Genomic DNA, 12,380 nt, shown 5'->3' with positions numbered 1-12,380 from the left:
AAGGTAGCACATGCAGTCAAACTGTGGCAAAGCCGCAGGTCCATGAATATAAGAATATCGAAACACAGAACTGTTGAGGCAAATTTGTTTCTGAACACCCCGTGTCTCCACACATAACTGTATTGTAGGCTTATACATGCACCTGCACAGTTGCTGCTCGTGATGGGCTAGCCAAGAGAGCGGCGAAAGCACATATTCAGATTAAAAATTTGACAGCCATTATTCGCCAACATCGCGATGGAAGTTCAAATATAATTCACGCATCGGATCTCCGTGCATGCGGGAGCTTGTCATTTACGGGGCTCATTTGAGCTCGGGCCTGCAGCGCTTGCTCAGCAAACGTCCTATTCATGCATTAAAAGAATTAAAACGTCACCATTTCTTCTTCTCCACCCATGCAAGTCTTACTTAACATTATATTCCGTAATAATTATTAGAAAGTGTCGGGCTTTGGGCTCATTCTTTGCTTGTGCACGCCTAGGCGGCGGTTCACGAAGACATCCCATGGATTCTGCTGTGGCGTACTAATCTCTTACTCTAATTGCACTGCATCCCATTCTATTCCTCACATTAGCGTCAGGCTCCGCACATCTGTGTCCCTACTTTGATTTCTATAATGGCGACGTCTACGCGAGTTCGTGCAGCGTAGACCCTCCCTTCTGTCACACGACGACAGATCACCACAGTTCCCCTGCGTCAGGCAGATGGGAAGCTGCGGTAATCGTTATTGTCTTTCGTCCGTGTTTAAACGTCTTTCGGTCCCTTACTGCGCCATGATGGGACCTCAGAAGCCCCACGTGCCCCTCAGCCCTCAGAAGCTGGTCCAGTACACATCAAAGGGGCTGCGATGCGGGGTCGCCACAGCGCTTTTGACCGTCTCGAGCTCTTTTATGCTGTCTGAGGCGACACAACAGCAGCGCCATCACCGTGAGGAAGAAGCTGTGGGCATTATGGACACATCGGCAGTGGCCGTTGCCATTGGACTTGCTTGTGTCGCGATTGCGGGCGCCTTCTACTTCTTCAAGGACCGTTTTTACAGCTCAACATCAAGCTCGTGAGCTAAGCTTTCATTCTGCGGAGACAAGCACTGCGCCTGTTCCGTCAGAATGTCTCGACGGGCTGGTGCTCAAGGGCTCAATATAAGTATACCTTTTGCATGAGTGAAGCGCGTTGCGTTTAACTAAGGCTCTGCCGCCGGCAGCTTGATCCCTAGCAGTCAAGGGCAGCGGCCTAGGGTCCTGTATTTTGTGCGTATTGCAGGCCGCAGTCGCGGACTGGCGAAGCCCGCAGGCGGAATGTAGACCGGTCGGCTTTGGAGGAACTCATGGCCGGGGGCGCAGGAGCCTCCGCAGCCCGGAGCTCCACATACGCCACCAGTACAGACCTTCAAGCGGCTCAGAAGAAAAAGGAAGAGCGGGAGCAGCGTCGCGAGCAAAGGCGGCAGCAGGGAGAAGCCGCAGCTCTGGCGGCAGCAGCTGCAGCCGCTGCTGCTGCTGCCGAAGCTGCATCAGAGTCGGATCATGAGGGCGCGGCACATATGTCTAACAAGCAGGCAAAGCAGGAGGCATACAGGAAGCGTCAGGTACTGTTCGCTATGGTTGCACGCGTAAACGCTGTCTCAGAAGCTTCATTGCCCCTCACAGGTGCCTGCCCGAGGGCTCTGCCTCCATGACCGGCTTCCTCTACAGACCTTCAGCTCTTGCTAGATTGTCGACGGAGCGTGGAGAACCTGATCCCCTTTAATGACGAATAGTCAGTTGGGTGCGCCCTGCTGCAGTAGGACTACCTGCTGATTTTTGGCGCTTCTTATTTTCAGGCTGAGAGAGACAGGCTGCGAGCTGAACGCGAAGCTGAAGAGGAACGATTAGCTGAAGAAAAGCGAAAAAAAGAACAGGAGGAATACGAAGAATGGAAGGTAAGGCACGCGAGATCTAGCTCTAGGGCTAGGATGCACTACATAAGACTCTGAACTGAGTGGGGCCGGTAGAATTGCCGCAGCCACAAGGCCAGTGAGGCAGTGTTTGTAAAGTGCGCCTGACGAATTGGAGGTTTGCTTCCCGCCAAAGGTGTAGGGAGAGTATGTTTCAAATCCTAAGGTCCAAGCTTTAGGCGTGGTCAGCAGTGTATAGGTATGTATGCGTCCATGTGCTTGCAAACTCGTGGGATATACGCTCACATCCGTATTCACTTTTGGAAACGGACTGCAAAACAGCAGCGTCACAGGCCAGCGGCCATACCTCCATAGGGAATGTGCAAGTGCATTAGCTCCATTTCCCCCTATTTGAGTGGTAACAGCGCGCAAAATTGCAGCTTGCTTGATGCGTGCATGCATTGTTTGCGCTTTCACATGCATTCTCTGGGACACTTTGCAGAAAACGTTTGAAGTTGAGGCCGAGGGAGAGCTGCACGTCACCCCGGAGGAAGAGGCCAAACGACTGGAGCAATTTTTGAGTTTTATTCGAATGCGCAAAGCTGTTGAGCTAGATGAAATAGCGGCGGAGTTCGGTCTTAAAACGAAGGTGCTTTCTCGGTTTTTTTCAACCCGTTTCCCGCCTTTTCCTTCCATTTGCCGCCTCAAACGATGCAGCAGAGCAACGGCGGCCTACTGCAGCAAACCTGAGTTCAGCCTTTGTGGTTGTTCTGCTGCAGGATTGCGTGAAACGGATAGAATGCCTGCAGGAAGGGGGCCGACTGTGTGGAGTGTTGGACGACCGCGGGCGTTTCCTTTGTGTGACAAAAGAGGAGTTGCACAAGTTGGCAGAGGCACTAAAGAGCCAAGGCCGCTTCAGCAAGGAGACGGACCTTGTCTCCATTTGTAACCGCATCATCCGCCTAACCCCATCTGACGAGGTGCTCTGTCAAACCTAGCTAGCGTAGCGCTGTATCTTAGCCTTCAGCAGATATGTGTGCTTGCCATGTGCGTTGCTTTGCAATACGTATTTTCCGCTTAAATGTGATGTGCATCATTATTGCATGTTCATTGTATTCGTTGATGTTCAAGGTTTGTATTGTCCCGCGTTTTTTTACAAGGAATTCATCATTCTTAGTCCACTTCCGCTCACACCGTCTTCAAAGCTCGATTTCCCGTTTGCACGGCGCAAGGGGAGCCGCCACATTGCAGCCTCTTGCCCCAGTGCTTGCCTTTTGTCTGGCTTCGGTGTCCTGGATATGTATGGAGAGCACATGCCCGAGCCTGTCGGAGTTCACCCACCAGCCCGTGATAGGCTTTCAGTACTGCGCGCACCATGTTTTTTGAATGCGAATGGGTTGTATGCGCAGGACAAGGCCAAGATAGAGGAGGAACAGCGTACATCCATGAAGCTTATTGAGCTCGCAGCTGCTGAGGAGTAGAAGTGCCGCTAATCTACGAGTACCTCTTGGGGTACTCGTGAGCTACGTACGGAAGTTGCAGCAGAAGCTACACGGAAGCAGCTGCTGGCCCACAACGGCAGCAGGCACCTAGTAGTTCGCTTGTGCCAAACTGACTCTGTGGCCGTAGTTGCGCTGCTACTGCTGTTAACTATCCGCCTGCATTGGAACCCTGGAACAACGATGCTCCCTAGGGATAGATAAAGCCTAGACAATAAGCGTTAACACAACGATGCACGCATTTAAATGCACCTCTGGCAGGCCTTCGGTTTCGAAAATCCACCACAAAAAGAAACGCAGCAGCTTTGGCAACAGCAAAACCTGCCGGCCGCAGCTCCTACGCACCAAACTGAGGGCACGACTGACAGTGCTTACCCCATCGCCGGGACGCGATGGGGTAGCAGCAACGCTGCTCCTGCTGCGCGCATCGAGGGCCCATAGACACACATCTTCTTACTGACCCCCTTTATATTCTAATTTCTGCTCTCCCAGTGAGATGCAGACTACAGACACAACGCAAGGGGCCAGTTGCGTGCACTATAGAACCGCCTCCAGCCCCAAAAGCTCCCATCCGCGCACAAACAGCTGCGGCGGGCGCTGCGCTGTGCAAGAAGACGACGATGAGATGACGCTGCCGCACACTCCAGCTCACTTGCGCACCTACTGGCTGGACATACACTTGGCTGCTTCTGGTTAGCGCGTTGGGCCCTGGAGCCCCTCTGTCTGCTGGACTGCAGTCTGGCAACTAAACCACACTCTCACCATCTAGACAACAAGCTGCGGTCACGAAGGCAGCGCCAAGCTGTACCGGGGCTATCCCGTATGCACGCATACACGCTAGACGACCCCGGCACCGCAAGTAGGCCTGCCCTCTTCAAAAACGGATTCTAATTCCTCCGCCTCACTAGAGACCCCTGCAAGTACGGCAGGCGCATCTCCACAGCCATCCTAGACCAGTATTAGCGCTGGCCACCATGCTCTTCCAAGGCCAAACCCAAATCCGCCACACTTATAATCACCTATCCTGGAAACCCACAGAGAAACTGCAACCTCTGGGCTTTGCTGTACGGCTCCCCCACTTCTGCTGCTACGTGCTCCTCCACACGCGGCGATGCCTCAGCATCGCTGGCACTTGTGGAGGTCGCCAACACAGTGCTGGGTTGCTGATGCGGCAAAGGGGGCGGCCCTGTAGCTGCGGCCGGAACCACAGAGCCAGTGAGACACGGAGCCCCCACAAGAAAGCCTCCTGCTGGTTGCGCAGCTGCGGCCGTTCCGGTAGCAGCGTCAGGGCCGCTGCAGGCCGCTGCAGTGTCATCAGAGAGCGAGGAGATCGCTGAAGGGCTCGTTATTCCTTCTTGAATAGTGTGAAAAACGCGCTGGTCTTCATGGCCGACCCATTGCCCCGCCCCAGCTGCTGCTGCTGCTACTGTGGGCTGGAGTACGGTCCTCACCACGTGCTCTTTACAACAAGGGTCCCCAGGCACCGGCGGGTGCACATACGTGGTGGCTGCCCCCACAGTGGGACCAAAACTATGCTGGGGAACGTCCTCAAAAGAGGCAATGAAAGGCACGGCAGCTGGCTGCACCGTGTGCCCCTGGGAAGTAACGCCCGCACAGAAAGGAGGTTGGCTCGACGTTGCGACGTATGGGTTCCCTGGTGCTACTGGAGCTGCTGGAGGCCCGCTTTCCCCCGCTTCCTCTTCTGTAACTGCGCTCTCACGATCTGGTGCTTCACATTCCTCTAAGAACGCATCTGTCTCATCTTCTGAGCTCGAAAAGCCACTGTCGCTCCCGTAGTCTGACAGGTCCGGTTCTGCCCAAGGGCCCTCCTGGTCCAGCTGGTCGCTACCCTCCGGATGGGGTGTGGGAGTGACACGTCCCTCCTGATGCGGCTCCTCCCCGGTGCTACCAGCGACACTCTGTAGACCTCCCGCTGCTAACCGTCTGGCCTCCTGATGAACGCCTGCTACAGTCTTCGCATGCACCTGACTGTGAGCTTCTGCAGCTGCTGCATGAGCCTGCTGCGCTTGCATGTGGGCGTCAATCTCTTGCTGCATGTGAGCCGCCTTGACGAGGGCCCTCACATGTTCACGCACGCAGAGAGCCAGCGGGGAAATAGACCCACCCCTCACGTTGTAGCCACCTTCCAGTACGCTGATGCAGCGGCCTCTACAGTGCCGGTGCGCCACTCGCTGCACCTGCATGGTAAGCCAGTGGAAGTCATCCTCAGTCCACCCCACGGCTTCACCCCCAATAGGGTCTTTGATGTGTCCGTCAAAGCCCGCACTCAGAAATATCAAGTCGGGCCTAAATGCCTCCAAGCGACTCAAAACGCGATGCTTGAATAGCAAGCGACTGCGGATGGAGCGTGGTGACAAACCAGGTCGCCGGCAGTAGTGGCACCGATAGCCACCCTCATCCCCAGAAGCACAGGTAGCATCTGCCGCTGCAGTACCCAGATGAGCACCACGGGGTTTCGGCCCAATGCAACTTTGTTCGCTGCAACGCTCGCACCGGCAGCACGGATCTCCTTCTGATCCCTCCACAGGCGTCGAGCAAGCCCCATGCACAGGCATCGTTACGTTCAGGATAGTGGGGCCGCCTGCAGCAATACCAAAAGCCAGCCATTGGTTCCCCGCATTCGAACCCGACTCCCATACTAGGACGTCCCACAAACCAACAGGCACAACTCAACGTGGACGAGCAGCTACAGCCAACAAGCCAGGGAAACTTAGGAAGACTTACCAAAATCCTCACAATCCGCGCCCGTACCCGGGTAGAAGTTGCCGTCGAACGCTGCAGGAAGCAAAAGCACGCTCAGGCTGCAAGTGATATACGTGAAGGCAGCACAACGCGGTCGTGACAGCAGCAGCTTTGCTACACCAGACCAGTAACGTCCTCATATGACTAACATATGACTAACCATGTATAGATGCAAAGAACAACTCCTCTGAGTCGTTCTCGTCGCGCCATCCTAACCACATGGGGAGCTGAACAGGAACGTCCTGGAGAGCTGCACCGTCCTCTGGCGGCGCTCGAGCCCCCTCCGCTTCCCATGAATCTGATGGAGGTCCCCAGGGTGCCTCCCGATGCGTGCGCTGTCCTGCCGCGGGCGAGCTTCCATCAGCCAGCAACGCTGATAACCCCTGAGCCACATCCAATGAACAGGCACGTCCCCAAAAGCCAGATGTACGTACGGACGAATATCCAAGAAGCAAATTCTCAACTGCCACTACTAAAGTGCGTAGATAGGACCGCAATTAAAGCTCGGAACAACAGTACAGTCAGCAACAGCAGAAATTCCTACAGCGAAGACAGCAACGAAACTGATAGTCGCTGTTTTTCACTATAGGACCTAGTGCCTGGCGCAGGGCTTCCAGTGATTCCGGCCCTCTATATTCACCTGCAGCTTTCTGAATTTAAGGCCGACATTGCGCATGATTTGTTCAGTGCCGTTTCCATGATGAGCATCGAAATCGACAATAGCAATGCGCCGGATACCTGGGCGCAGCATCAGCAGCAGCCGTAGAATCGATTGGCAAAAGCAACAGCCGCATGCTTCACACCAGCAACTACTACACACAAAAAGAAACAAAGGGGCTTTTTCTAATTAAAAATAATTAAACTGTTCTACAGTGTACTGTTGAGTCTAGCAATAGTGCGCAATCTCTAAGCTCCAAAAGAGTGCGCTGTCCCAACGAACCTTTATGTGCGTAATTGTAGCGAGCGTACGCAGCCCCAATTGCCACATTATTTAGCACGCAAAAACCCTGACTCCCAGCGCTGAAGTCACAAAGCCACACAAGGTCTAGCCAGCAACCCTAAACCACACGGCCCATGCACTCCCGAAGTGGTGAACAGGCACCACTCCAAAAGTACGTACAACAACCCTAGGAAGGACTCCCACGAATCTGAACAGCAGCTTCTGAGTCCTGAGGCCTAGCTACACACTCCCATTACTATTCATATACAATGATGCACGCTCGCGCATCTATTGTGCAGATGCGCGTGCAGGTGCACACATTGGGGATGCACACGTGGTTCAATCCAAGCACGTTCACGTACACTATTCACACATGTAATATGCATAAAAATGCATCAGCTTCTGGTGCGCCAGCACAGTACACACGAATGCGCCATACACACGTATATACCCATGTACAGGCAGAAAAGTGAGGGAATTGGCAAAAGATTTACGCGATATCCTCGTCGGTAAGGGCGTAAGGGGCCGTCTGCGCTGCTCCCCAGCTTCCCAAGTGGTGGCCTGGGGGCCGCACTGCAGCGAAAAACCGACGTACACTTGACAGCAGATTCTGGAGCAGAAGAGAACAAGCTGCTGCTGCTGCTACTCCAGTTTAGAGCAGTAACACAAGCTTCATCAATAACACGGACGAGCACTCAACGAAGTATCGCGTAGCCACTTGCTGTATACCGCCGCTCAGCCGGCACACGCTACCCTTGCTGCAGCTGCCGCTCACCCGCACAGAAGGCGTTCACTTTGGCGCCAGTGCAAACGGCATCTACTGCAGCAATAACAGTGCCGGCCGCACTAGTTGCTGCTTCCCAGCTGAGCGCTGTCACAGGAGTGTCTCCGTCAGCAAATGAGTAGGCAAACTGATCCACGGGACTCGGCCCACCATAACTGCTGCTACTGCTGCTGCCGGAGAACGACTTATTCACTGACCGCGTACCAAAGGTGCTGCGGATTCTGAGGCCCAAAAAGACACAAAGCATGGGAGAGTCACCACGCAGGTGCAACTTCGGAAGCAAAAGCAAAAGACGCAACAAAGCAACAGCTTAGGTCCGCCAGTCTGTGCAGCAGCGCGTGCAGGGGTCGACGCCCTACCAAAACCCATTGCTCACTTCTGCTTAAGCTTGAATATATAGCTAACATCGTGAACCCGAAGAATGTCTGCCAAGGAGGCTGGAGCCGCGTTATCAATCCAATCCAGGTGACGAAACTCCGCAGCCTTCAGAACCCCAGAGGACGGATGCACCAGCACCTGCAAGGCCAGTCCGTAGCAGTGAACAATGCAGCATAGGAAAGATGCACTTGGCTCTCCTGATACAACTATAGGCGGCGAATGGAGGCTAGCAAAAAAGACCTAATTCTAAACCCGGAGAACCACAGTGTCGCACCTCAAGCCTGCTTGGGTTCTCCGGGAACCTCTGCATCAGCTTGAACCTCTTAACCGGGAAGTCTGATGGCTCGGGCAAAGGCAAGTGATGCATGCAGCTCTCGTGGGTAGCCAAGAGGGTCCCAGCAGCCTCCGGAACGCGGTAGCACCGGCCACTGCGACTGCAACGCTGCTGTACGTACGCAATGGGACCCTGCAAGGGCCCCCGGCCCCCTGTGGCCTCTGCGATAACTGCCTCGGCGACGGAGTGAGACGGTTCAGCGTCCACCAACTCAGAGAGAGTTGAGAGAAACAACTGAAGGCAGCCACTACGGCGGGCGAGGCTGACGAGTTCCTGCAACTGCTGCGCGTGCAGCAGCTGCAGAGCCATAACCGATTCAGGAGCCTCCGCTGACGGCTCGCTCCTGTTGCTGCAGGCAGCAACTAAGGGGTAAGATAACAGCGCGGCCAGGCAGCGGAAAGAGCAGCGCCGCACGCACCGGCGTGCTATGCGGTACACCAAACTGCTGCTGGTCGCACAATGCACCAAGGGCCTCCGTTCAGCCCGCTGCAGCACAACCTTCTTTGGTGCCCTGGCATCAGGACATCCCCCCACGGATGCTGCCTCAGCTGCGCTGCCGACTACCAACCGGTCCTGCTGCTGCTGCTCCAGCTTGTCACACCAGTAGAAGCAATCTTCCGGGAAAGTGTGCGCCAGCAGCAGCAGCAGACATCCAACAGAGCGGCTGTCGACAGCCACATGCAGCGGCAGAAGGCCCCTCTTGTCCGCAATAAGCGGGTCCGCTCCTGCGTGCAGCAGCAGCTCGACTGCAGCAGCCCCTCCTCCTGCAGCAGCAACGTGCAAGGCCGTCTTCCCGCTCCCGTCAGTGGCATCCAAGTCCAGTTCCTGGAGACCGCACTCAACCCTAGGAGGGCAGTTGCCACTGCTGATGCTTCTGCCCCTGCTGCTTGTTGCTGTGAAGGTGCATCTGCTGCATACACGCGAGCCTCCAGTGGTCATGTGCAGCAGCCCCACGTGATGCAGCAGCCGCCGCAGACACTCTGCAGCGTCTGCCCGCACGTGAGCAAAGGAGGACCTGCCAACAAGAATGTGGAGGGCTGGGATATCGTCAAGCGGGAGAGAGAAGTCCACAGTTGCTGCTGCTGCTGCTGCTGCTGCATTCGCTGCATCAGTAGCCCACTCCCCGTGGGCAGAAGTTCCCTCCCCGCTCGGCGCTACACCCACGCACTCTCCTCCTCCGCCGCTGCTGCTGCTGCTGCAGGCCAAGAGGCACTGCGGCGGCATCTGAACGGGAGGCGGGTTGAGGAGCAGCGACAGTATACGCGGCTCGCAGACATGCAGCGCCACGTGAAGGGGCGTTTCACCTGTACAAAAACACGAAAAACTAAATCACAACTGTGTTCGTCATTGCCTGCCCTGCATCTCTAACGTGCGGGGAGAGCAACAGTAACAGCAGCTGACCTGCATGGTTGAAGTCGTTGATTGTATCTCGGCAGAACGGATTGCTCAGCCACTGGCGGACACCCGGGATGTTTCTCGCAGCAATCAGGCGATGCAGTGTCCCCTCTCTGTAGCAAGACACGTCCCCAGTAAGGTGCAGCAGAGGCTGGTGAGGCCCAGTCGGCGCGCTGCCACTGCTGGTGCTTCTGGCAAGCGACACGCCGCCTTGGGGAGACACAAAAACAGCGCAGTCCGCCATGCCCAGTGCCACGGGAGGGCAAGCGGGGTCCGCTTCTGGTCTCATTTATGCCCCTGCCGCAGCAGCTGCTGCTGCGTTGCACGATGAGTTCATGTACCCGCTGCCGCAGTAGCCCCTCCCAGAATTGTTGTCCGTCCTGTCAAGCCTGCTGCAGCCACTACGACTGCTACAACTGCCGCTATTTGTGTAGCGGCTGCTACGTGTGCTGCGGCAGGCCAGGCAGTACAAGCTGCTGCAGTCACTGCCTGGGTCACTGCGGCAGCCGCTGCAAATGTTGCCTCGGTGTGAAACCTTTTGTGCTCCGAATATGGGAGGGATGAGTCGATGGAAGGCTCAACACGACCACCAGCCCAGTGGACCAGCCGGTGTGGGGCCCGCAAGCTTCACCCCAGACGAGAAGCTGTTGTGTACGGAGGACTCTCGGCCACGGAGACTGCCATGTGCACCCAGTATACGGACACTTAGCCACGTTATACTGAATTCGGGGGGTTTCTAGCCTCAGGAGCTAAACAGATAAAATCCCGCCCCGAACAAATTAGTAGTTGTCTATCTGTCCTACGATATACCTCCGAGAAGGGCCCCCTTGCAAAGAAACGTTAGCGGTGGGGAGTCCTCCTCTCCTTGAGTTAGAAGAGGGACGAAGGACCACCCTCAAGCAACAAAAATAAACAAACTCTGGGGACGGAGCCTTAAAAGGCCCCTAGAACGAAGTAGGAAAGAGAGCCGTCCGGTGGGAACGGATCGCGCTGCGAAAGCCTCGAGGCAGCCTGCTGCTGCTGCAGCACACGGGCAGCTGCAGGCGGGGTGCTGCTGCTGCTGCAGCTGCTGCCTGCGCACCGCTACAGCTGCTGCAGCGCAACAGCTCAAAATCTGGAGGGCATTCGGGCCCCAAATTTTTCCCGTTAGGCTTCCACAGGAGAAAATAAACGGCTCCTGCAAAAAAGAAGCACTTTGTCATCAATTCACAGCAAAAAGCCACAATAGCAGGCCGACCTGCTGCTGGTGCTGCTGCTGCTGCCTGCTGCCGTCGCTGCTGCTCACCCCGCGCTTCATCTGCTGCTGCACTCACGCGGCGTTGCCGGTAGTTGGGTGCGGCAGAGGGGGAAGTGGGCATTGTCCCAATTTATTCCATCTATTGAAGTTCAATATATACACAAAACGTATTTTTTTACAAAAAAATGTCAGCACTAGTTGATGCGAAAGGCGCGACAACTGCGCAGAAGGTCCGACCCTTGGCTGCCGTTCGGTGTCCTGCGGAGCATAGGTATACGTTGTGTGGTTGGATCAAGCGGGTAGGATGCTGAGCTTTGCTTAGTTTAAATCCGCAGATCACGCAGTTGTAAAAGGAAATTAGATTTTTTTAAGGTATGTTGATGAGAAAGGATGCAGCTGACACGCCTTCCACGGCATGACAGGACTCGCCTTCCTTTAAGGGGGCGAGGCGCACAGCAGGACTTACCCGAAGTTTCTGTGTATATGAAGGGACGTTCGGCTCTGTGAGGGGCCACACACGACAGCATTGGATACGGGCAGGACTGAGGAGAGTAGCGGGAGCTCGTTGGAAGCAACAAGCCGTTGGGCCCTAACAAGGGGGGACGGGGCCGGAAGGGGACAGTAGGGGGATGTTTTAGCGTCTTCCAGTGCATGCCACGAGGGGAATCTGGTTCCTGCCTCAGTAGTAGCCGTGTCGAGCTGCTTAAACGTCGAATGCGCCTTTGTTGAATCATGAAACACTCCGTCCCTTGAATGCCGGAGCCTAGGGCAGATGCCACCACGATAGCCACTTCTACTTCACGGGAACGCTTCTAGCTCCCCGAATATGATGCAAAAAACTGTAAAATGGGTCAGTGCTTGATGTGCGATTTACTATGCATCATTGCTTGGCCAGCATTTCCCTATAATGAGGCACATTGTGTAGCCTTTCTGGGGGTATTTTCAGTGCTACATTGTGGCTCTACAGATCTTTACCCCAAATAAAGGGTGAGATATGCAGTCTTCCCTAAGTACTCTCACTTTTTGACGCGAAATACTGTTCTGAAATAGCAAATGCTTTAAATTAGGAACAAGAAGGCGGGCGAATTGGCCTTGTCCAAAGTGAAAGATACACCCTAGAGTAGAAGTTTGTTCTGATTCCTACTGAGAAAATGCAGTTTGTTTGAAGACTTTTCGGCCA

The 12,380-nt window shown here is 55.0% G+C and overlaps 2 protein-coding genes across 2 annotated transcripts; one reads left to right on the top strand and one right to left on the bottom strand.

Annotated features, from left to right (window-relative positions):
* Window positions 1-704: 704 nt before the first annotated feature.
* Window positions 705-3,351, top strand: ENH_00012600 (hypothetical protein, conserved; the record flags this gene model as incomplete). The annotated part of the gene is made up of 6 exons (XM_013584218.1): window positions 705-1,054; window positions 1,261-1,582; window positions 1,817-1,915; window positions 2,373-2,519; window positions 2,650-2,850; window positions 3,280-3,351. The coding sequence occupies 6 exons, from the start codon at window positions 705-707 to the stop codon at window positions 3,349-3,351; spliced, it is 1,191 nt and encodes a 396-aa protein (XP_013439672.1).
* Window positions 3,352-4,388: 1,037 nt separating this feature from the next.
* Window positions 4,389-10,252, bottom strand: ENH_00012590 (histone deactylase, putative; the record flags this gene model as incomplete). The annotated part of the gene is made up of 10 exons (XM_013584217.1): window positions 4,389-5,971; window positions 6,115-6,165; window positions 6,293-6,515; window positions 6,773-6,870; window positions 7,073-7,152; window positions 7,567-7,645; window positions 7,848-8,077; window positions 8,233-8,372; window positions 8,509-9,872; window positions 9,970-10,252. 10 exons carry the CDS (start codon window positions 10,250-10,252, stop codon window positions 4,389-4,391), a joined length of 4,131 nt encoding a protein of 1,376 aa, XP_013439671.1.
* Window positions 10,253-12,380: the final 2,128 nt, after the last annotated feature.

This window comes from Eimeria necatrix, genomic scaffold, assembly GCF_000499385.1.
Source record: "Eimeria necatrix Houghton genomic scaffold, Enh_scaff139, whole genome shotgun sequence".
Classification (NCBI taxonomy): Eukaryota; Apicomplexa; class Conoidasida; order Eucoccidiorida; family Eimeriidae; genus Eimeria; species Eimeria necatrix.
Note: the sequence above shows the minus strand (reverse complement) of the source record. Positions and strands in the feature narration are given on the sequence as shown.